Source organism: Anabrus simplex, chromosome 1 (assembly GCF_040414725.1).
Source record: "Anabrus simplex isolate iqAnaSimp1 chromosome 1, ASM4041472v1, whole genome shotgun sequence".
NCBI lineage: Eukaryota > Metazoa > Arthropoda > Insecta > Orthoptera > Tettigoniidae > Anabrus > Anabrus simplex.
The window spans coordinates 721,303,596-721,328,810 of NC_090265.1; the positions used below are offsets into that span (position 1 = coordinate 721,303,596).

General features: G+C 39.1%; 1 protein-coding gene across 1 annotated transcript in view; it reads left to right on the forward strand.

Annotated features, from left to right (window-relative positions):
• Nucleotides 1-7,132: 7,132 nt before the first annotated feature.
• The window catches only part of EMC8-9 (ER membrane protein complex subunit 8/9), a 30,544-nt gene continuing 12,461 nt past the window's right edge, over nt 7,133-25,215 (forward strand). Inside the window, exons 1-4 of the mRNA XM_067146331.2 lie at nt 7,133-7,384; nt 7,476-7,552; nt 10,890-10,959; nt 19,276-19,370. Of these exons, the coding sequence (XP_067002432.1) occupies nt 7,172-7,384; nt 7,476-7,552; nt 10,890-10,959; nt 19,276-19,370 (455 nt within the window). The 5' untranslated portion in view covers nt 7,133-7,171. The remainder of the gene's footprint in view (nt 7,385-7,475; nt 7,553-10,889; nt 10,960-19,275; nt 19,371-25,215) is intronic.

Here is a 25,215-nt window from a genome sequence, read left to right on the forward strand (position 1 = left end):
AGAAATAATTCTGTTGTTCGGCTGTAGCCCAACTAAATTATAAATTATTTCCTGAAATTGAGTGCAAAAACTTGACAGGGCACGTGCCCCTGTGCCCCTAAGGGCCCACCGCCACTGATCTATTGCACCTGCCGGTGAAACGAGGTAGTCGGCAATTTTATCCCGCACATCTTGGGCCTCAAACGTTGCATTCCGTGCACCAACTCGTTGGCGATTACCCCTTAAACGTTGCAGTGCACCCATATTTCCCGGAATGTTCATCCTCCAATCACCATCCTGTACCTGGCCATCCATTTCTTTATCAGCGTATCCCGATGGGCAATATAATTTAGCTGGAGAATTCATTTCAGATACTGTTAAAAAATTGTGAATTGCTTTTGTTATATTGTCCACATTTTCAGGCTTAGCGTTGATATTTCTATGAAAAATACGCCACCGAGAAACCAAAATACCGAAAGTATTTTCAATAACTCGCCGAGCACGCGAGAGGCGATAGTTGAATACCTTTGTCTTTAAGCTATTTAAGGAAGCCTTTGAGAATGGTCTCATTAAATTTCTTTTTAGGGGGAATGCCTCATCGCCAACAAAGTAGTATGGCATGGGGTTTGTTGAATTTGGAAAGGGATGAGAGTTAGGGATTGGGAGCAAACCATCATAAAGTCTATGTCCAAAATCCGATTGACGGAATATTCCCCCATCAGACTGTGAGCCATAAGCTCCAATGTCAACATAAGTAAAACGGTAATTGGCATCGCACACTGCCATTAAAACTGTGCTGAATGTCTTTTTATAGTTGAAAAATTGTGAGCCTGAGTTGCTTGGAGCTTGAATGACAATGTGTTTGCCATCTATAGCTCCAATGCAATTTGGCATATCCCAGTGTGTGTAGAACTCCTGCGCAATCCTCCGGAAAACTTCTTCAGTAGGCAGCGGTAGATATGTCCCATGAAGTGCATCCCAGATAGCACGAGTGGTTTCATTTGTCACCTGGCATGCCGTTGATTTTCCAATCCTGTAGTTCCATGCTAGACTCGGGATAGAATCGCCAGTTGCTAGGAAACTGAAACGGAACGAAGTTTTGATACAATATGTCTTAATATTATGACTGATATTCAGTAATTATAAGAATAAATTGACCTTTCCAATACAATATATCAAGTAAATGATATTACATAAGTCTTGGGACTAGTTTAAACCACCTAGTGGCCATCTTCAGCCAAATAAAAATTAAACAAATTATGTGACAACTAAAATATATGTATATCAGACAAAAACAGTGTTGTAGGAATAACTAGGCCTATAACATTAAAATATATATAATAACAAAAATTAATGTTATAATCTTCTAATGTCTGACTTGTTTTAGGAAGCAGGTAGGCCATGTTAACAAAGGAGTTGATAGGGAACAAGCACTCTTTGGCTGAAGATGGCCAATAGATGGCTGAAACTAATCCCAAGACTTAGTAATATCATTTACTTGATATATTGTATTGAAAAGGTGGACCCTCTTGTCCATTTATTCTTATGATTTCACTTTAATATGGAAAAAAATGAAATTTATAGCTTATAATTCAGTAATTATGGTGTCAGGATGTTGTAGGATAAAATATAGTACGACTAAGTAGTATTGTAGGGTAGTAGTTCATTAATTACCTTATATCGTGTGATCTTTGTGTACTATCCTAGAAAACATTTATTTCCTTTCTTTTTTTGGGCACAGAATCAGTTATCTTTTCTTTTCTTTTCATTATTCTGTAAAGAATGGCCAAGGACTGTGGATGTGGCCAGGCATTAAGGAGTATGAGGGTGGAGTTGGAGAGTTTGAGGGAGATAATTAGCATACTCTTGGAGGACATGCAGGAAGGTAGGCCTCCCTCAAACAATGTACAGGATACAGTAGGTGTAAAAGAGGGATGAGAAAGTAAAGGGGGGATTGTAGAAGACAGATGGTTTAATATTTTAAGGGGAAGAATGAAAATAAAAGAAAAATAAAATAAATTATTCTGTCCCCCAAGAAAAGAAAGAAATATTGTCTAGGATAGTACAAAAAGATCACACGACAGTAAGGTACTTAATGTACTCCTACACTACAATACTGAGAAGTGTGAAAGTAGAAGGATATGGAAACGTACAGTACAGGATAGAAAAAGACATGTGTAACAGTGTCGTGGGAGGGAGAAAAGGGTGGAGGAAGTAGCTTCTGAAGCTGCCAGGAAGGAAGGGGATCAAGTGGGGTGGGTAGGATTGAGTTTCTGTGCATGGGGGATTTCATTATTAGACATGTGGGGAAAGCGCATGGAGGAAATGGAACCGGGGTAGAGTGTTATCCAGGAATTAAGTTAAGGCAGATGTTGAGGTAAGTAGAAGAGAAAGAGCAGTGAAAGGAGATTGTGGTAGTGTTTCACATTGGCACCAACAATGTAACGCAAGCAGGTATAAGTACCAGCATGTGTGGGATCTGGTAAATGCAGCAGGGGGAATGTTTAAGGAAGCGGAGATTGTTATCAGTGGAATACTGTGTATGAGGGATACTGACTGGAAGGTGATTGGGGATTTAAATGAGACTATGGAGTGGGTATGTAGGAAACGGAGTGAGATTTCTATATCCTAATGGGTGGGTGGGAGAAAGCGATCTGCACTCAGATGAGCTTCACTTAAAAAGCAGTGGTAAATATGTTAGGAAATTTGTTTCAGAGGGTTATAGGGAGGTACATGCTGGGAAACAGGGTGGTCCAGGGAGCAGTGATACGGGTACAGGGATCTGGAAGTCAAAAAGGAATAGAATTGAGTACTTTAATAGATATATATACTTAACAGATATTGTAACAAGAGTTGAATCATGGCTGAGAAATGATATAATGGATGCTGAAATTTTCTCACAGAACTGGAGTGTGTATCGTAGAGATAGCAAGGAATGGCTCTTTGGAGCAGAGAGACCAGGAAAGGGTACCACTGACACAGATTCAGAATTATTTGATAAGATAATATGCTATGTGGGATAGAAAGAAAGGTCTCAAAAGTAGGTCTATTAGTCAGTACCATATAGCTGATAAAACAGGCATGAGGGAGTTTTCAAAAAGTAACTAATATTGGTGGAAAACAGTAAATGAAAACATAACATACTGTGGGGTGGGTTTAAAGCAATTGTTGAGGAATGTGAAAACAGGTTTGTACCTTTAAAGGTGCTAAGGAATGATAAAGACCCACTATACTCTAACAGAGAAGTAAAGAGAAGGAGGTACAAGTTGGAAAGAAATTGAGTTAGAAATGGCTGTGGAAATAAGGAGAAATTGAATGAACCTTACTAGGAAATTCAGTCTAGCAAAGAAGTCAGGTAAGGATAACATGGTGGCAAATATAATTGGCAGTCATACAAATTTTTGTGAAAAATGAAGGGTATGTGTAGGTCCTTTAAGGGAGAAACAGTTCCAAGGATATTCCAAGAATTGTTAATGAGCAAGGGGAGAGTGTATGCGAGGATCTTAAGAAAGTAGAAGTATTTAGTCAGCAGTATGTAAAGATTGTTGGTTACAAGGATAATGTTCGAATAGACGAGGTGATTAATACTAAAAAAATATTAAAATGTATCTATGATAACAAGGACATTTACAATAAAATACAAAAGTTGAAAACTAGAAAAGCAACTGGAATTAATACGATTCCTGGGGATATACTAAAGACAATATCTGAAGTACTTGTTTCCGATTATATTACACTTGTTTGCAAAATTAATAACCGGCTCAACAGAAGGCATTGACCTGTCCAAGGCATTTCATAGGGTGGATGTGGGAGACTACTAGCAAAAATGCAACTGGAGTAGACAAAAGAGTGACTGAATGGGTAGCTATATTTCTAGAAAATAGAACTCGGAGAATTATAGTAGGCAAAGCTTTATCTGATCCTGTAATAATTAAGAAGAAAATTCCTCAAGGCAGTATTTTTGGATGTTTATGTTTCCATTTATATATATAAATGATACCGGTTATGAGTAAAGAACTGAAATCAGAGATAAGGCTTTTTGCAGATGATGTTATTCTGTACAAAGTAATAAATAAGTTACCAGATTGTGAGCAACTGCAAAATGACCTCGATAATGTTGTGAGATAGACAGTAGGCAATGGTATGATGATAAACGGGGTTAAAAGTCAGGTTGTGAGTTTCACAAATAGGAGAAGTACTCTCATTTTTAATTACTGCGTTGATGGGGTGAACATTCCTTAAGGGGATCACTGTCTTAACCTAGGTGTTAATATAAGGAAATATCTTCTTTGGGGTAATCACATAAATATGATTGCAAATAAAGGGTACAGACCTCTGCACATGGTTATGAGGGTATTTAGGGGTTGTAGTAAGGATGTAAAGGAGAGGGCACATAAGTCTCTGGTAAAATCCCAACTGGAGTATGGTTCCAGTGTAGGGGACCCTCACAAGGATCACTTGATTGAAGAACTGGGAAAAAAAATCCAAAGAAAAGCAGCTCGATTTGTTTTGGGTGATTTCTGACAAAAGAGTACCGTTAGAAAAATGTTGCAAAGTTTGGGCTGGGAAGATTTGGGAGAAAGGAGACGAGCTGCTCGACTAAGTGGTATTATTCGTGCTGTCAGTGGAAATATGGTGTGGAATGACATTAGTACAGTAGACGAATAAGTTGCAGTGGTGTCTTTAAAAGTAGGATAGATCACAATATAAAGTAAGAATTCAAGAGGACAAGTTGAGGCAAATATTCGTTTATAGGAAGGCGAGCTAGGGACTGGAACAACTTATCAAGAGGGATGTTCAATTAATTTCCAATTTATTTGTACTTATTTGAGAAGGTTAGGAAAACAGGAGAGATGGAATCTGCCACCTGGGCGATTGCCCTAAAATGCAGATCAGTAATGATTGATTGATTGACTACTAGTTTATGAAAACGATATCATAAAGTAACATCTTACCGGAGAGTGATAGCTAGGCGCATAGACGTCGGCAAAGGAGACCTTACACTTCTTTTGATTAGAAAAGGTGACACAAGATTTAAGATCGTGTCAAACTGCTCAGGTTTCATCCGCATGTACAAAAAGAACTCATGAGGATCATTTTCTCGCATTTCTTGCAGTAGATTACCAAAGTCGCCCTGTGATAACCTCCTTTGATTCAAAGGATGAACCCACCATCTTCTGCGCCGTTGTCTATTTCGCCCTTTCAGATACACAGCTCCCAGGAGCAAAGCAAGAGATGTATGCAGTAACATCAATTCTGCTAGCACGTTGTTGGATTCCATCGCGGTATTGAAATATAACAAAACTCCGAGATTAGAAATGTGTAACAACCCGACTTTCCTGCTTGTGTACACGGCAGTGTTTTGATTGGCTGCTGGGTCTTCTTTACGTTACGTACGTCCGTCCATCGTGAATACCACAAATTTTACGTTAATTTTACGGTTACGTTACGTCGTTAAGTTTACGGTTACGTTTGCATTGTGAATGGGGCCTTACAGCTCTGTAGAGGTGTGACAAACGGTTATTTTTGTGTATAAGCTATAATACATCTATCACTGCTACAAGAAAGTAACTATGACAAGTAATAGTTAAAAATAACGTTCAACGTTATTCACTTTTTATTGGTCACGGCTTCAAGCTTGTCTCGTGTTGCGAAGTCCCATCAAATACAGTAGAGACAATACACGACACTGAGCGAGATATCGAGGGACAGTTATTGGAGCACACTCTAGCGGATAGACCTGAACGGTACTGATTCTGTCATAAGAACACGTGTATTTTTGTGTGAAGTTTTTGGTGTTAATTGTGCGTTTTCAGTGAGTTGACATAATTAAATAGTAGCGTGTGCCATTCCTTGATATCTTCTGTCAACATGAGGGGAAAGGTATGTGCTGTGTTTGGCTGCAATAATTACGAAGTAGAGTAAAATGCGCGCTCGTTCTTCAGGTTCCCTCGTGACAAGAACATGTAAGTAATATTGTGTTTGCATATATATTCTTCCAGTGACAGAGATTTTTATAGTACCGTACTTCATAATCTTCTGACCTGCTCGACCCATGTTTTAACGGGCTTAAAATATAATATGCATATTTTATTGTATAGTGCAGCAGTTAACCTTCAATACCGATGTGTTGTTGTAGGTGTGATCTGTGGGTTTTGAAATGTCACAGAAGCGATTTGGATAAAGTGTACAAGAAAGAAGGGTCGTTACGCTTGTATAAGAATTATAAGATCTGTTCAGATCATTTCCAGGCCAGCGACTTTAAAAATCCTCGACTGTACAGCCAAGGGTATGTTACATTTTTACTCTAATTGTACGTAAATATTCCTCAAAGCATCACTATCGACAACATTTGCAAACTTTTCTTTCTTTTATCCCTCTTCTCAGATTAAAGCCGGGATTTTATAGATTTTCTTTCTGTTAGTAGGCTTCATGTTAAGAGGAAAATTGTCCAGCTATTAAATGTTAATTCATTGCATCATATGTGTAAGGAATGTGCCGATATTTTTATTGACAAATGTCTTAATATGATGATACATTGTTTTTAAATGAGGAAAAAAGACAAATCCAACCGTAAGATTTCAGGCAGGTATGCTAAAGCTAAAAAAGTAATGCATAAATGAAAGATCAAGCCATTTCACAACAGTCCATTTCACACCTTGTTTATATGTCTAATTTCAGTCTTTGAATAATAACCTTTTAAATAATTCTTCATTCAGTTATCCAGAATTGCTTTAGCAACTTCGGAGTTAATATCTCAATACCACTTTCTTTCTAGACGTAATTTATTTATCCATTTCCGTATATACATTTCCATTGATATTTGAATTTAGCGCGATTTGTTCAGGTCAAGTCACTAGGAGCGCCACCGTCGAATTGTCTCCCATTTTAGCAAGGCGAAATCCGTAAGTGTCGTGTATTGTCTCTACTGTATTTGGTCCCATTCATCACTCGCATATGCGAGTGTCTGTAAGCTGCTACTAGTGACAGTTCCCACTTCCCAGTTACTGTTATCACTAGTACGTCATTCTGCTGTCGTTACTCGGTAACATGTATTTTTTGTCTTCGTTACATTTATAACAGTGACCTGGTATCTAGCTGTGACAAAGTAACTGCTACGTTGTTTCTTAGCCATCTTTACATAAACCGCAGGCAGTGACATAAACAGTACTGTAATACAGCTGTAATCAACATGGCAGACATACGGATATCAGCTCGTGCATATTCAAAAATAATGCTTCATGCTGCGAAATATCCTCATTGTGCTATAAATGGTGTTTTATTAGCAGAAGATATAAAGTCAAAAGATGATAAAAAAGGAAAGCGACTGTACATTGTGGATGCTATTCCGTTATTCCATTTGTGTTTACAGGTCTCTCCCATGGTGGAAATAGCATTGACACAGGTTAGCTTTTGAGTTAAATCAACTGAAATTGGAAAAATGAGTGTTCCTGTCCAAATATTGTTTATACTTATCACTGTTTCATTTGTTTAAGATTGATCATATGGCGTCTAAAAATGGCCTGGTAATAGCCGGATATTACCTGGGGAATGAAAATATTCGGGACCTGTCGTGAGTAAATCAGTATTTATTGGTCAGTTTTCATGTTCTGGAGAAATACAAATAGGTAGTTTCCATTAAAGTAGTAGTGCTATGTAATTAGCTTGTTTTTCATGTAGTGTGCCTTAGAGAATGGTGTTTATGTAGAGCTATTTAGATTTCTAATATGTTTCAGGTTATATTACTGTGGGTCGTTCCGTGTCAGATCTAACATTTGTGCACCATATCACCAATTACTTTAATTTGAATAGTGTACAATATTGAAACAATATGGTAGACCCTATTTATTTTCTGTATGACTCTGAAACATTACTTTATTGTAGGGGAAAAATTATTATTGAAGTTCTGTCAAATTAGAATTTTGAATAATTTATTTTTAAAGAAAAGTGCCAATTTCCCTATATCTGGCACTACTGTTTAAAAGCGGGAAATAGTATCGGTGGAGAGTGCAAACATTAGGCTTTGTGGAAATTGTTCACCAATGATCTGCATGTTGGGCAGTTGCCCAGGCATCAGATTCCCTGTTAGTTGTTCACATAGTCTTCTCTTAAATAATTTCAGTGAATTTGGAAATTTATCGAACACCTTCCTTGGTAAATTATTCCAATCCCTAACTCCTCTTCCTATAAACGATGTTGTCCTCTTGAATTGCAACTTTATCTTCATATTGTGATCTTTCCTACTTTTAAACTTATTCGTCTACATTAATGTCTTTCCATGCCATCTCTCTACTGAGAGCTCAGGACATACCACTTTAGGGTACTTTACTTCATTGTTGGAAGGATAAAGTACCCCAAGTATCATAAAAAATTACATGTTGCTCAAGGAGAAAAAGGAATCTTATTAAAAAGAATAATCTTAAGTAATATAAGCTACTTTTACTTACTAGTTGGATTGTATTTATTCACAATTAGCCTAGAAAAGTTAAAAATGAAGTATATTTTAGACTAAGATTACTTTAAATAAAGACGGTTTGTTTTAAAAATGAACCGTATGGAATTTCCATATAAATAATTACTTATAGGTATCATCTTAAGGTTTTAAAAAGAAAGAGGATGCAAAAAAAATGGTGGTACCATGTATAACCAGTTTCTTTTCTGTGGCTTACAACAGCATATTTACAATCTCTTTTTTTAACATAAAATAATTTGGGTAGACATTATTTCTTGCTAGAAATCCAGGCTGTATAATGTTTTTAAAAGATTTGGCTGTCTTATTTTTAGAACCCCTTACCCTCTTGACTTACTTGACTTATTTCCTGTATCTCCTAAGTGGAGCGTAGGGCATCCCTTACCCTCTAGCTTACTGCAGTTTTTTTTTTAATGTTTTAAAGATATCAATTTCTAAATTCTTGCCAGCTGTTTGATAAGAATTATTCACCTATGACTTACTAACTATAAAATACCGGGCGAGATGGCTGTGCAGTTAGGCACACGCAGCTGTGACCTTGCATCATGCATATAGTGAGTTTGAACCCCGCTGTTGGCAGCCCTGAAGATGGTTTTCAGTGGTTTCCCATTTGCACACGTGGCAAATGCTGGGGCTGTACCTTAATTAAGGCCACGGATGCTTCTTTCCCACTCCTAGGCCTTTCCTATCCCATCATTGCCTAAAGACGTATGTGTATCGGTGCAATCTAAAACAAATTGTAAAAAGAAAATAGAAAATATAAAATACTTTGTGGGTTGGTGAGTTTGAACCCCACTATCGACAGCCCAAAAGATGGTTTCCCATTTTTACACCACAGACCTCAATTAAGGTCACTGCCATTAGCTGAATTTTAAAGATATGACATCGCTCCTTGAATTCAACAGAGGTAGACATGATTACCAAATACAACACAAAAAGTGCCTAGGCTCTTGCATGTACCTCTCAGTTGCTGAGGAGGCTCTTTAATATGCACCCCTGATGTTTGAGACAGTGGACTGTTGCTTCGAGCCAGGTCTGTCACTAATAGAAATCTCATCAACAGTTGGTAGCAACTAAGTCCCTGGCAACAGAAGAGCATCAAGCTGCAAGAGTCTACAGCACACTATCACTGTTGTATTTTTTTTTAAAATATACAATTGGCTTTAGTCGCACTGACTCAAATAGGTCTTATGACGACAATGGAATAGGGAAGGGCTAGGAGTGGGAAGGAAGCAACTATGGCCTTAATCAGGGTACAGCCCCAGTATTTGCCTGGTGTGAAAATGGGCAACCACGGAAAACCATCTTCAGGGCTGCTGACAGTGGGGTTCGAACCCACTATCTCCTGAATGCAAGCTAACAGCTGCGTGACCCTAACCGCATGGCTAACTCTCTCGGTGCTATCGCTGTCTTGCCCAACATGTATATTCTCAAGTTCTACCTCCTGTATAAGAAAATTAGGCAATTGTGGCAAATTGTAAGAAACAATTGATTTAGAAAGTTAAATAGATTTCCTTGCATCATATCTTAGGATCTCTCTGTGTTATTGAACTATAGCAAACCCCTTCATATGTATCACTTACAGGCCCAGGATATGGTTGGTTCACAAAAAGGGCCATATAATAGATTTTCCAAAGAATGCATAAAAATGAAATGAAAATCCACAGCCTGTTTCCAGTCATTTGACCAGGTCAGGAATGAATGAATCTAGCGGCGAAGATAGGAATTGTGCCGGCTGGCGAAGCCTGTCACATTCCTCTGGCGCAATGATTAATTACTGACAGATGAAATGAAATATTACAGTGTTGCTGGAATTTAAGACAAAAGGGAAAACTTGAGTACCCAGAGGAAAAGATGTCCTGCCTCTGCTTTGTCCAGCAAAAATCTCACATAGACTGAGGAACACATAAAAACCTTTATTTCAACGCATAAAGGAATGCAAATAATTTTACTGACTGTAATAATAGTTGAGTTATGTACTAAAAAACTTATTCTTTCATATATGGCCTTTAATTAAATGAACATGATAAAAAAAGTACAGTTCTATAGGCCTACTTGTCATTACACAATGTTTGATAGAATGGATTTTTTAGTGTTGTATAAAAAGTATTTTAGAGAAATTTATACACTTGAAAAAGTATGTAATGATCTTAAGTTTCAAATTAGATATTCTTGATTTTGCAGATCCATTCTTCCGTTTATTATTATTTTATTTTTTAATTTGCTTTACATCACACTGCAGTTGGATATCATGAGGTCAGATATAAATATCCATATAAAATGTTTTCAATTAGAGATGGTGTGGTGCAAAATGTATTTTAGATTTGTTTTATTTGATATGAAATTACCCTTTATTATTATTATGCAATGAGCATCTCTGATTTAAAACATTCAGACTTTGTATATTTAATAACCATATAATTGGACTTCTTCTGTGCAGTTACGAGAAAGCGGGACATCGAATAGCAGATAAAATCGCCGAGAATTTCAGCAACGCTTGCCTTATTGTCGTAAGTATGACTTGTTTTGACAACTTGAAATTTTACTGATCATCATAATTAGATTGCCTCTTCCACCTCCAGCCATTTCAGGATTTTAATGACCTTTCCGTCTTGCCACTATTACTGTTCGAGTCCAGCTACCTTCATTTGGGTCTTCCTCTTCAACCTCCATGTGCTGTTGTACCCTTCCCTCTTACATCCTCTTAAAATTTTCAAACCATGTCAGCTTATTTCTCTGGCCGTGCGGTTAGGGGCGCGCAGCCGTGAGCTTGCATCCAGGAGATAGTGGGTTCGAACCCCACTGTCAGCAGCCCTGTGGATGGTTTTTTGTGGCTTCCCATTTTCACACCAGGCAAGTGCTGGGGCTCTATCTTAATTAAGGCCACAGCCACTTCCTTCCCATTCCTAGCCCTTTCCTATCCCATCGTTGCCATAAGACTTACGGTGTTTGTGGAACGTAAAACAAATTGTAAAAAAAACAACAACATATTTCTCTCCATTCTGTCTGGAAGCTTTTCTACTCCAATTTCCTTTCTGGAATCCTAATTTCATCAATACTTCCACCCACAGCACCAAACTTTCACCGCATACACGTACGCGTGGAACAACTGTTCTCTGTTTACATCTCACGGCCTTCTCGCAACAGATGTAGTCGAGCAGTGCATAAGGCTGCCAACTTCTCTTCTTGGCAACAAAGGCCATAGGGTGTAGCTGGGAAGTCTGGATGGGGGTTCTGGCTTCCTGTGGAAACGCCATTGGTCTGTATGGTTAGGGTAGGGCCTGGACAAGACCATTGAATAGGGACAAGGAAACAGGGTCTGGGGACATTAGCCCCCAGGTTACAAGACGCGAAGCAGCGTTAGGCCTCTAGCTCTTTGTGCTTTTATTCTGCCCAGGTTGGTAATAGAATATAATTATTGTGATTGAAGGGAATGGTGCCACATGGGACTTTACGTTGGCCAATAGGAATGGAAGTTGCTACTTCAGCAATGGAAAATTGCATGTATTGCTCTTGATTACATTATAAAAGTAAATGTACTTCTGGGGGTGTAACGGTGGGTTCCTGGACATTGCAAAAATAAGCACATCTCCCTAACACTCATTCCATGCAAACCGAGCTCGATAGCTGCAGTCGCTTAAGTGCGGCCAGTATCCAGTATTCGGGAGATAGTAGGTTCGAACCCCACTGTCGGCAGCCCTGAAAATGGTTTTCTGTGGTTTCCCATTTTCACACCAGGCAAATGCTGGGGCTGTACCTTAATTAAGGCCACGGCCGCTTCCTTCCCACTCCTAGCACTTCCCTGTCTCATCGTCGCCATAAGACCTATCTGTGTCGGTGCGATGTAAAGCAACTAGCAAAAAAAAAAAAAACCTAGCATTCCATGCAAGATTTAATTAATTTCTAGGTAAGGTAGTACAGGACAATTTTTTACACTCATTTCTTACCTTGCCCTTTCCTGTCAAACTTATTAAAAATTTCATCTTGCTGGCCTGGATTTTACTCTTGTTTTTTTTTTGTCATTGTCAAATCTCTGCTGCGTATGTTAGTATGGGACAATAATACATCTTGTACATCACCTCTGTGCTCTTCGTTTCTTCTTCCCTCTTGTAGATCAAATTCCTCACACTCTGGTAAAATGCATTTCCCTGTTGTATCCTTTTACTGATCTCCATGTCCAATCCTGCATCAGTTCACTTCCCAAATGCTTGAAGCTCTCCATAATTTCAAGGTCTTTTCCCCTCAATTTTTATAGTACCTTTCCCTTCTCTTTCTCCTGTAGTCATCAGCATTGTCTTGCTTTCCTCCATGCTTATTTTCATTCCATGATTACCAATATACTCGCTCAGTATGTCCGGTACTTCCTAATTTGCTTCCCACACCACTTTTTTTTTATTTTTTATTTTTTTACAATTTTGCTTTATGATGCACCAACACAGATGATATAGCTGTTGTTTCGATGGCCGAGCAGGCATCAATTTTTGATAGTGAGACAGTCATAGTGCATTGGCACTGCCAGTGGCTTCAAGTAGCCTATGCAGTGGCCTCCACAGTATGCACTAGCCATGCGTCTTGGTAAGTGTGCTAGGTACCAACTGACGAGCCCAACCTAGCACACGGGGGCGAAACGCTGACAACCAGGAATGAGTTAGCTGGAAAATTTATAATGTCCAATAATGGACCATTTATATTGGTATTACAGATAGGTCTTATGGCGAGGAACCAGCCATGGCCTAAAAGCCCCAGCTTTTGCCTTTTCTTAAATGCCTGAAAAACTTGTACCTGGACTTATTAATTTGTTGTTATAATCACCATACGATTAAATAAAATAAATAATCACAATATTGTGGTATTTTCATAGTTCACAACAAAATCATGGCTGAAGATGCACTATATGTTCGATGATATGATAAAGGGACACACAAACAATGTAACAGCATTTAACTATATCTGTCAAATAGAGTCCCTAATTATACCCATTACCAATGTATATTTCCTCTCCATGTTTCACTGCCAAACATAACTGATGGTTCACCATAGTGTTTTGTATTACTATATTTCAGATATGCTAGCATGTTCAAAGTTGGCCAACACTAAACATCAGAATGTAAATACAACATCTTATTGTGTACTATAACAATTTGATTTCTAGGTTAACTTACAAGGTTGATGATAACCCCAACTCGGGTCAAAACTAATCAGTCAATCAATCCCTACTGATCTGCATTTAGGGCAGTCGCCTGGGTGGCAGGTTCCCTATCTGTTGCTTTCCTAGTCTTTTCTTAAATGATTGCAAAGAAATTGGAAATTTATTGAATATCTCCTTTGGTAAATTACTCCAATCCCTAACTCCCCTTCCTATAAACGAATGCTTGCCCCAATTTGTCTTCTTGAATTCCAGCTTTATCTTCATACTGTGATCTTTTCTACTTTTAAAGACACCACTCAAACTTATTTGTCTACTGATATCATTCCACGTCATCTCTCCACTGACAGCTCGGAACATACCACTTACCAATATAGTTGGCCCATTATTGGACATTACAAATATTCCGAGTAACTCTTTCCTTGTTGCCAGCGTTTTGCCCCAGTGTGTTAAACTGGGCTCATCAGTTGGTAATTATCACACCTACTAAGACGCATGGCTAGTGCATACCGTGGAGGCCACTGCATAGGCGACTTGGAGCCACCGGCAGTGCCAGTGCACTATGAGAGATTTTGTCTCATTTCTAAAAATTGATGCCTGCCTGGCCATCAGATGATATAGATGTAGATTCCCATGGGGAACCTGAAACATTTATCCCGAATGAGTAAATACCACTTAGTCGAGCAGCTCGTCTTCTTTCTCCTAAGTCTTCCCAGCCCAAACTTTGCAACATTTTTGTAACACTACTCTTTTGTCGGAAATCACCCAGATCAAATCGAGCTGCTTTTCTTTGGATTTTTTCTAGTTCTTGAATCAAGTAATCCTGGTGAGGGTCCCATACACTGAAACCATACTTTAATTATGCCCTGTCCTGTACATTATTACAGTCCCTAAATACCCTCATAACCCTGTGCAGATATCTGTACCCTTTATTTACAGTCATATTTATGTGATTATCCCAATGAAGATCTTTCCTTATATTAACACCTAGGTACTTACAATGATCCCCAAAAGGAACTTTCACCCCATCAACACAGTAATTAAAACTGAGAGGACTTTTCCTATTTGTGAAACTCACAACCTGACTTTTAATCCTGTTTATCATCATACCATTGCCTACTGTCCATCTCACAACATTGTCAAGGTCATTTTGCAGTTGCCCACATTCTTGTAACTTATTTATTACTCTGTACAGAATAAGATCATCTGCAAAAAGCCTTATCTCCGATTCCACTTTATTCTTATTGTATCGAAGAAAACATAAAAGCTCCAATAATACTGCCTTGAGGAATTCCCCTCTTAATTATTACAGGGTCAGCTAAAGATTCGCCTACTCTAAGTCTCTTGAGATCTATTTTCTACAAATATAGCCACCCATTCAGTCACTCTTTTGTCTAGTCCAGTTGCTTTCATGTTGGCCAGTAGTCTCCCATGATCTACCTTATCAGATGCCTTAGATAGGTCAATCGCGATACAGTCCATTTGACCTCCTGAATCCAAGATATCTGCTGTATGTTGCTGGAATCCTACAAGTTGAGCTTCCTAAACCCTAACTGCCTTCTATCGAACCAGTTATTAATTTTGCAAACGTGTCTAATATAATCAGAAAAAATAATCTATAATAATATATAATCCCACACCTATGTATATGTATGTAAATAATACAGTGATTTAGTAAACAAATTTTGTATTAATTAGGTGAATCTAACCCCATACCACAGTCATCAGTAATTTTTTTTTTTTTGCTAGTTGCTTTACGTCGCACCGACACAGATAGGTCTAATGCGACAATGGGACAGGGAAGGGCTAGGAGTGGGAAGGAAGCAGCTGTGGCCTTAATTAAGGTACAGCCCCAGCATTTGCCTGGTGTGAAAATGGGAAACCACGGAAAACCATCTTCAGGGCTGCCGACAGTAGGCTTCGAACCTACTATCTTCCGAATACTGGATACTGGCCGCACTTAAGCGACTGCAGCTATCGAGCTCGGTATCAGTAATTTTGTCACAAATGGTAATCTAACAATTACCATTGTGAGAGGCTTTATAACTAACACACACTGCAATTAGTGCACTATGCATTTCTTATTTTGGTAGCCATGTAAACCCTTGTACACCAGCACACTGGTTGGAGAACAGCAAGGTGAGGGGAGAGTGAGAGGAAAGATGGCATGATGTCAATGTTGTTACCAAGCGAGTGGCTGCATGGTTTGTATCACATAGATGTTCAGTTTGTATTCGGGAGATAGTGGGTTCACACTCCACTGTTGACAGGCCCGAAGGTGGTTTTCCATGGTTTCACACTTTCACATCAGACATACGATGGGCCTGTACTCTAACTCTTGTAGTGCCAGGCGGCCGATCTATCGGCCATGCGAGCTGCTGCTAAAAATGCCGGGGGCCGATCTGTCCTACAGGGGAACTTTTCAGCATTTTCATGATATTTTAACAAGAAGCACTAATGGAACATTTTAACATGATGCAATGCATCTAAGAATTTTAGAGCCTGATTTTAATTTCATCATATTTTGTGTGTTGTGCACATAGTTCATCCCAGATGCCTTTAACACCTTTTAATGTCATTTGTGTATGTTTATACATTTGTTTTAGTTATTAGATGTGTTTGTACAGTTTTGCATTTAGGCTGATGATGGCCAGCCAAGGCCGAAACTAGTTCCTAGATTGGAAAATGTTGTACAGTTTTGCATTTAGGCTGAAGATGGCCAGCCAAGGCCGAAACTAGTTCCTAGATTGAAAATGTAATGTAGGCCTATACATTGCATAACATAGTATTGAAAAGGTGGACCATTACGACAAGTTAAGTTATTGTTGTCTTAAATTTTGGTGCACTTTGGCAGCGTAAGTAATATTGCTGGAGAGATGGAAGCTTTTATTCTCTGGAAATATCAATAACTGGTGATATCCATTCAGTGAAGTTTCATAAAAGCTTTCTTTAGACATATTTTAAGTTTTGCACGTGGTAGCCCTGCACTCTGCTGCTTTGTGTTGCTTGCTATCTCACTTGTTATTTACTTCCAATAGTGTAAAGATGGATAAGTATATGAAAGATGATTAAAGTACGCAATGTTTTAACATTAAGTCATTCATTGGAGAATTTATTGACTGACAAATGTTCGAAGTAAAGAAGAGGCTATTGTGTATTTAACCTGCACGAGCGTAATTTTGTAAAAATTTATAATTCTCAAAATATTATCACAAAGGTATCATACCCACGATAAAAAATACACTATCAGTGTAAAAATTTGATCAACTTTTGAATTTTTTTAATAATAAAAATTTGTACACTTTTAAATGAAGAAAATGGAACTCTGTTGCAATTGCAGTCACACTAACATGGTCTCTATTCACCTGTGTGCTGTTGAAAATAAGAACAGGGATTTACCTCCAAAAATGTAAGTAGGAGAATATTTTTCCTCAATGTATGCATTTTCATTCAAATTGTCTTGGCATTCTTAGCGCAACCGCAACATTACTGCCTGGCATCAAAAGGATTAATTAAGGCCACAGTTGCTTTCTTTCCACTTCTATCATTGCCTATCTGTATCGGTGTGACATAAAAGAATAGTGAAAGAAAAAAATGTATCAGTGTTGTTACGATGGCTTCCCGACACCCACACCCATACATGGAAATGTAAATATACAGGGTGTCAGAAAATAAATTACGGAAATTGCACGAGTCAAAAATCAATCTCCAGCAGCTTTTATTTCCTCCAAATGATAGCTCAGCAGAAAATTGACAAAGCAAAGTAAGTTCAGTCATGAGTGACTTCTGCACTAGCCTGTTCAGCATGTGGCAGGCCAAACTGTCTTGCTTGATAACCTTGGGCAGTGTGCTACCATAACGCTCAAATGCAGCACTGCAAGTAATAGTGGTGTGTCACAGAAAATGTCCCCCTGTGGGTGGGGGCGGTAGAATAACACTCACGGTATCCCCTGCCTGTCGTAAGAGGCGACTAAAAGGGGCCCCAGGGGCTCTGAATTTTGGAGCGTGGGTTGGCGACCACAGGGCCCTTAGCTGAGTCCTGGCATTGCTTCCACTTACTTGTGCCAGGCTCCTCACTTTCATCTATCCTATCCGACCTCCTTTGGTCAACTCTTGTTCTTTTCCGACCCCGACGCTATTAGGTTTGCGAGGGCTAGGGACTCTTTCATTTTCACGCCCTTCGTGGCCCTTGTCTTCCTTTGGCCGATATCTTCATTTTTCGAAGTGTCGGACCCCTTCCATTTTTTCTCTCTGATTAGTGTTATATAGAGGATGGTTGCCTAGTTGTACTTCCTCTTAAAACAATAATCACCACCACCACTCACAGAAAATGTAGCACTGACTGGCAGGCAGTGAAGCAGAACAGGGCGTTAGCTTTGTGAATGAATCTTGGGGAGAACATCCAGACGTGGTGGTAGTGACTGCACTTCCCCGAGAGATGATCCTTTTTATCAGCTCTGTATTCTGCTTCAGGACACATGCAGTGGGGTCTCGTTACTTAGGATCCAGTAGCTTGCAAATTTTATTCTTGTAATCACCAATGTTCGTGGTTACAGACATGTTTCCTTTATCCACTGGTACGAAGACTTATGGTGGACTGCTATCAAACTAGTGGTATACACTGCTATAAAACTAGATATGGGCGGAGATATAGTATAAATATAGCAAATATTAAAAGGGTCAGCGGCATATAAGAATGTACAGCACGTCAATAATCAATGCAAGCCGGAAGACTAGCAATTAGGCAATATATATAAATTGTGATAATATAGAAACGCAGAGTCCGTGCAAAGGAAGTGCGCATCTAGTAAATAAGAACCACCCGGAGGGAGTGAAAAGGACAAGAGAAAGAAAATAATATATAACCAAGGCAATAAATATATATATTAACAATCAACAAGTGGAACAATATAACATCTGAATAGATACAACACACCCAAAGAATATTGCCAAGGAATAGCAAGAGAATAAGCTCGAGAAGCGAGTGGAAATATGCCACATTTACAATGTTTGAAGAATATATATGCTTCAAGAAGAGAATAAAAAGGAACCAGAAACATTAAAAGAAACTCCAAAGTAAGATAAGGAGAGACAGGGAAATGGAAACAAGGATGAACTATGGGAAAGATTCCCTCCGCCAGGGTAGTATGTCGTAAAAGTCTCAGATGCGTGGAATAGTAATTCACTTCAAAAAGGCCATGTGAATATGCAACATTTCTCATAGTCCTGGGTAAAATCTGGTGTATGTTAGCAAGAATAAAGACAAAGTAGAGGGCACGTAGCCTAATAAGTACGAAGTTGAAGTAAATAGTTCGTAGTTCTTGCTCACCAAAGAAACAGCAGATGTAATGCAAATATACGGTGTTCCACCACTCCGATGCGAGAATAGACTCAATTTGTGAGGCGTGGAGCCCGTGATTATAAAGGAGCAAGGAAAAGTCCAGAAGTTTACAAGAATAAATGCCAGCATATTCAAGAAGTGTCATTGTTACTTTGTTCACACCTTTATTTATGTTTTATGACATGTTATCTTGGATTAATCAATTGATTTTATTGAATTCACAATCATTTTCAAAACCATATTGGTGATATATTGGTATGCATTCTTCAAATATGACATATTATATGAAAACAACTCCAGTTCTTTCGGTATGTCAAGTCTATTTCTTTTGTTCTCCAGGTAGACAACCAGAGGCTGTCATTAAATATGGACAACATCGCTCTTTGTCTGTCCCAGTACAGTGAAGGGAAATGGAAACCAAAGGATCGGTCAAGGTAATCTTCTCTGTATGTCTTTTGTTGATTGTGCGCGTACAATATTATATACGTACCGTATTTACTTGCATAATTGTCATACATTTTTGTCCACGAACCTACTACGCTGGTGTAGCAGGGGGGGAGGTGATACTCCGTGACGCGTCCAGGTGGCGGATAGGGAAGTCCTAACCGGTTTGCCGGCGGACTTCAGCAAAATAAAATAGCTCTCACAGACCAAACACACAACCCCTGTGCATGCGGGACGCAGATGAAGAATATACCCACAGTATCCCCTGCATGTCATAAGAGGTGGCTAAAAGAGGCAACCAAGAGATAATCAAATTAGAACCATGAGACTACTTGTAATTTGTACCATCACACGGGGAACACCATGGGTCACCTTGACTTGCGAGTAGTACCACTATGTTAGATACACAATAGGTTTGTGATTAGTAGCAATAGTGTGTGAATCAGGGTGGGATTTACAGTACCTGTGATTAGTACCACTACATGCAGAACCCCGCGGGCTTACGTTGCCTGTAATTAGTACCGTTATGTGACAAAACTCCACGGGTCTGGGTGTTACCTGTAATTAGTACCACTACATGAGCAACACCATGGGTGAGCGACACCATGGTTCTGCCTTGCCTACGATTAGTACCCGCTATGAGAGGAACACTACGGGCTTACGTTGCCTGTAATTACAGTAGAACCTCAATAATTTGAAATCGGTTAATTCAGAATCACGCCTAATTCGTAGAAGCTCTTGTTCCCAGAAACATGAGGTACGGTTTTGCACGTTATTTAAATGGTTTAATTTGAAATACAGATAATTCGTAGTTCGGAGATCAGTGTCGGCCCCATTACCGAAATTCAGACTTTTAATTCAAAACTGTCTTTAAGTTTTAAAAAAGTAGTATTTTACAGAGTAATTTAAATTCAAAATTTTTCCATGTCGTGATAGAACGCGTCTTTCAAAACGTACAGGGGTAGCTAACCACACTTTCACTTGCTTCGGTGTGTCTAGAATTTGCTTCGTATTTGCTTAAGTTCAAGTGAAATCGTAAGTCTTTTGTATACAGCTTTTTAAGGAAAGCCATAATATCGCGTAGCAGACAGTGTGTCTGTGTGCGGAGAAGTAGAATCTACGAACACTGCCGATGCCGACAGTTGGCAAGAAAGAGTGGCTCATATAATAATTTCATATGCACCAAACAATATTGTCATTGTCGATGATACTGGCACATAAAAGGACTCCTGCGGGACAAAATTTCGGCACCTCGGTGTCCGGAAACCGTAAAAGTAGGTAGTGGGACGTAAAGCAAGTAACATTATTATTATCCTTGTCGATGAAACTGCATTTTTTTATGCCGAGCCCAAGCGGACTTAAGGTTTTAAACGAGAGATGCGCCAGCCGGGAAATTGTACAAGGGTGGGGGTCGTTGTACTGTGTTGAAACTTGTAATGCCCACGGAAGCGAGAGATTTTCTCCCCTTGTAATAGGAAAGTTTGATAAGCCATGGTGTTATAAGGGCGTCAGGTACTTTCCGTACTAGTACAGAGCATCTAAAATGCATACAGTACAGTAGTCCAATGAATTCAGCACGTGCACGCGGGAGCCAGCAATATTTGTCTTTTTTTTTTTTTTTTTCCGTTGCGGGAGGTTATGTTTGACAGTGATTTATCCAAGTGCATAATATTTGAATACGACTAATGTCAATGCACTTTGTTGGATACTTTTCGAACATAGTTTTCTCCATGGCACTTGAAAGGTTTAAACTGTGAATTAAAGCAAATACTTTGCGACACAGCAAGGACTGGCTTGCATTTCTGAATTTCGAGAGAGGTGCCGTGGTGGGAAATCGAAGAATGTTGTGGTGCAGACGGAAGCGAGAGACTTTCTCCCTACGTCACAGGAAAGTTTGATAAGCCACACTGTTTTAAGGGCATCGAGTACTTTCTGTGCAAGTACAGGTCATCTAAAATGAATACAGTACAGTAGTCCAATGAATACAGCACGTGCACAGGGGAGCCAGCATAGATTTATTCTCATGTTTGAAACATGCTTTTCTTTCTTTCTTTCTTTCTTTCTTTCTTTCTTTCTTTCTTTCTTTCTTTCTTTCTTTGAATACTGTAAATGCACCTTGTTGGATACATTTTGGAAATAGATTTTTGCCATGGCATTTGAAAGGTTTAAACTGTAAATCAAGGTTAATTGCATTCAGTAATGGGTCTTAGAATATTTTGTAATGCGGCAAGGGTTGGCATTTCTGAATTAGGAGTTGGCGGTTAATTCAAAATCACGTAATTCAAAATCCGATTTTTGCATCTCGGGGACTTCGAATTAACGAGGTTTTACTGTAGTACCATTATGTGAGAAACACCATGGGTCTGGGTGTTGCCTTTGATTAGTACTGCTATATAGGCGACACCATGGTTCTGCCTTGCATACAATTAGTACTCACTATGTGAGGAACACCATGGGATTGTATGAGTCCCTGTGGTTAGTACGCGTATGTGAGAAACACCATAGGTTTGCGTTGCCTGTAAGTGGCACTGCAATGTGAGAAACGCCATAGGTCTGCGTTACATGCGTGTATTACATTACCTGTGTGTAGTACCATAATGTGTGGAATACCGCAAGTCGACGCTACTTTTGATTAGTACCGCAACATGACAAATACTATCGTTCTACTTTACTAGCGATAAGTACCATTACGAGGGGCCGATGACCTAAATTTTGGACCCCTTTAAACAGCTATCATCATCGATTCAGGATTGTGCTGTAGAAGCAGTCGCTTGGTCGGTAATACTATTGCTATGATAGTTTCTGGGAATGTGGGACATTGCGGGTCGGATCCACTGATTGTTTTTTAAATTCATGTTCACCCAATCATTCTTCGTCATCACGTTTTGAATTCTTGTCAGGGGATGATTTTTACTTTTAAATTGTCATTACATCATTACATTTCACCTCATTTCATACCATTATGGGCCAGTGACCTAGATGTTGGCCCCTTTAAACAACAAGCATCATCATCTTACATTTTTGTAATAAAAAGTCAGTCTTGAAATAAGGGCATATGAATTATGTAATAAAAACCGCCCGATACACTATGTATAGTAATGCACTTTATTGCAATTCCGTACATACGCAAATGCTCCACGCCATTGAATTATCTGCACACCCTAATTTAAGTAGAGTAAGTTTTTAAAGAAAAGAAAAATGGCTTTAATTTGTTTTATTTACAAGAAATTAAACGTACAAACTGAATAAAATATACATTATTTGTTTTAAGAAACTCGTCATGCTTTTGCAGAAGCGTGCGGGACTATATGGACAACCTACAATAAGAAAACGGAAAGGAAATTTACACTTTTTATCAAGTTAATGTGTGTAGTAAAAAAGTCAATCGAGTGAATGGCTTCGTAGTTTGGGTCACAGAGCTGTCTACTTGCATTCAGGAGATAACAGGTTCAAACCCCACTGTTGGCAGCCCTGAAAATGGTTTTCCGTGGTTTCCCACTTTCACACCAGGCAAATGCTTGGGCTTTACCGTTAAGGCCACAGTCGCTTCCTTCCCACTCTTTGCCTTTTCCTGTCCCATCATCGCCATGAGACCTGTCTGTATCGGTGCAACGTAAAGCAAATTGTTTAAAAAATCAGTACAGCGAAACCTTATCAGTGTATTCTTCATTAAGATGTTTTTTGTTTAACACGTCATGAATTTCAAGTCCCAATTTCTGTTTCCGTTAAGATATAGTCTATTATGGATCTGGTGCCCTAGCTTCCCATGTGAAACGGTGAATAGTCTTATGTTTGAAGAATGTATTCGTAACAGCTAAACCCATACTAGCACAGAAGTCCTGCAAAAGCTTACCATTTCCATTAGCTTCCATATCTTCCCCACATTTAACAATCACTCTTTCGTATCCTTCAGCTCTATTTCCAACTATCGCATTGAAATCGCTCATTAGCACTATCCCATCCTTGCTGTTGACCCTGACTACGATGTCACTCAATTCTTCATAAAACCTGCCAACTTCATCCTCATCTGGACCTTCACATGGTGAATACGCTCAGACTATTCTCGTGTTAATTCCTCCAACTGCCAAATCTACCCACATCATTCATTTATTTACGTGCCTAACAGAAACTATGTTGCGTGCAATAGTATTCCTGATGAAAAGCCTTACCCCACACTCTGCCCTTCCCTTTTTTAACACCCGTCAAGTACACTGTATAATATCCTATCTCTTCCTATTTATTTCCCCTTACCCGAATATCATTTACTCCTAGCACATCCAGATGCATCCTCTTTGCTGACTCAGGCAGTTCTAATTTCTTTCTTCCATAAGCCCCAATAGTATTGATAGCTCCCATCAAGTTCCATTTCGTTCGCCAAATTGTTTCCAAGGCGTCCCTCGCCTGTCAAATGGGAGTGGGACTCCGTTACTCCCATAGATCCGAGACTTGCTTAAAATGTTCTGAGCTCGGTAAATTCATGAAGCAGGGTGCTACCCTACCTACACACAGTCCATGTGAGGATCTCTCCTCTAGCGGGTTATGGACCACCGGTGGATTGTATAGTACTAGCCGCCTGCGCACAAGGAGGACCATGACTCAGAATATGTCCGAGATGCCCACTCCCATTCCATAGCAACTGGTATCCCGACTCTCAAGACCACTTACTAGGCCACTCAGCCGTTGCCCATGGTTCACGAACTAGGACGTGACTACAGTAACCCACACCATGAATCATACGCATTTATTCACTTCCTCAGTGTAGAGGCTGCATAAAAGACAAACTATGTTTTGTACCAGCTAAAAGTGTGTATTGAAAAAAAAAAAAGAAAAAAAAAAAAAAAAAGAGGACTACAGTGAAACCTCATTAGTGCGTTCCTCATTAACATGTTTTCCCGCGTAGCACGTCGTTGATTTGAAGTCCAAATTCTCATCGTATTAAATCCATATAAAAATACCTCACTTAACACATCACAAATTTTTGCTATTAACACTTAGTACGATCACATTTTTCCTAGACCTGAAAATATTACTGTATTTGTCATCCCTTCTGAAAGAAACGTGATTTCCAACTTGGGTAAGAGCCGTCTCCATAGTTGTGTGATTACGGGAAAAGGCCTTTCTGAACTTCAAAGGATAAGTTGCACTTTCAGGGAGCAAGCTGTTAGCTTCAGGAATGTTCAGTTTTCCTTGCCGGTTAGCAGCGAGATTGCTGAATAGCAGAGTGAGCCTGTTTGTGCTTGTATTTACCATTCCATTCAGAAGGTAGAAATGTATTTTTTGTTGAGTGGTACAGTCCGTGTTCTCCCCAGTCATTTTCGTCAGCTGGGTGGCAGGAATGAGTAGCTGGGCAGGGAATACTACATAGAAGTGAAAATGATAAAATTTCAATTTCGTTCCCTCAGGGCAATAACAATAATATTAATGTCAAAATTGAACTATTTGAGTGTTATCACGAACAAGACATGATGGAGTATTTTCAATTTCAATTTCTAGTGTTATATTGCTCGTTCACAATCATGTAACACCAGAACTTACCACCCAGTTGCTGTGGAATGCCATATGGGTTTGTGACGTCGGGCGGAATCGAGTGCTCGCATGCGATTCCATGCTAATCCAGACACCGCTTGCACACGATGCTACGTGATAATCAAGCTAAACATTTCATCTCCGATGTAATTTATGCAGTTATGCTAACAATAATGAAGATTTATCATTTAAATATGAACATTTTTATTTGGATCACCTAATTACTCAAATATGTATTAATATTATGTAACTAACACTTATCTAACAAGGGGGCATTCCCTACTCGTCACCACCGATTTAGCTCAAATT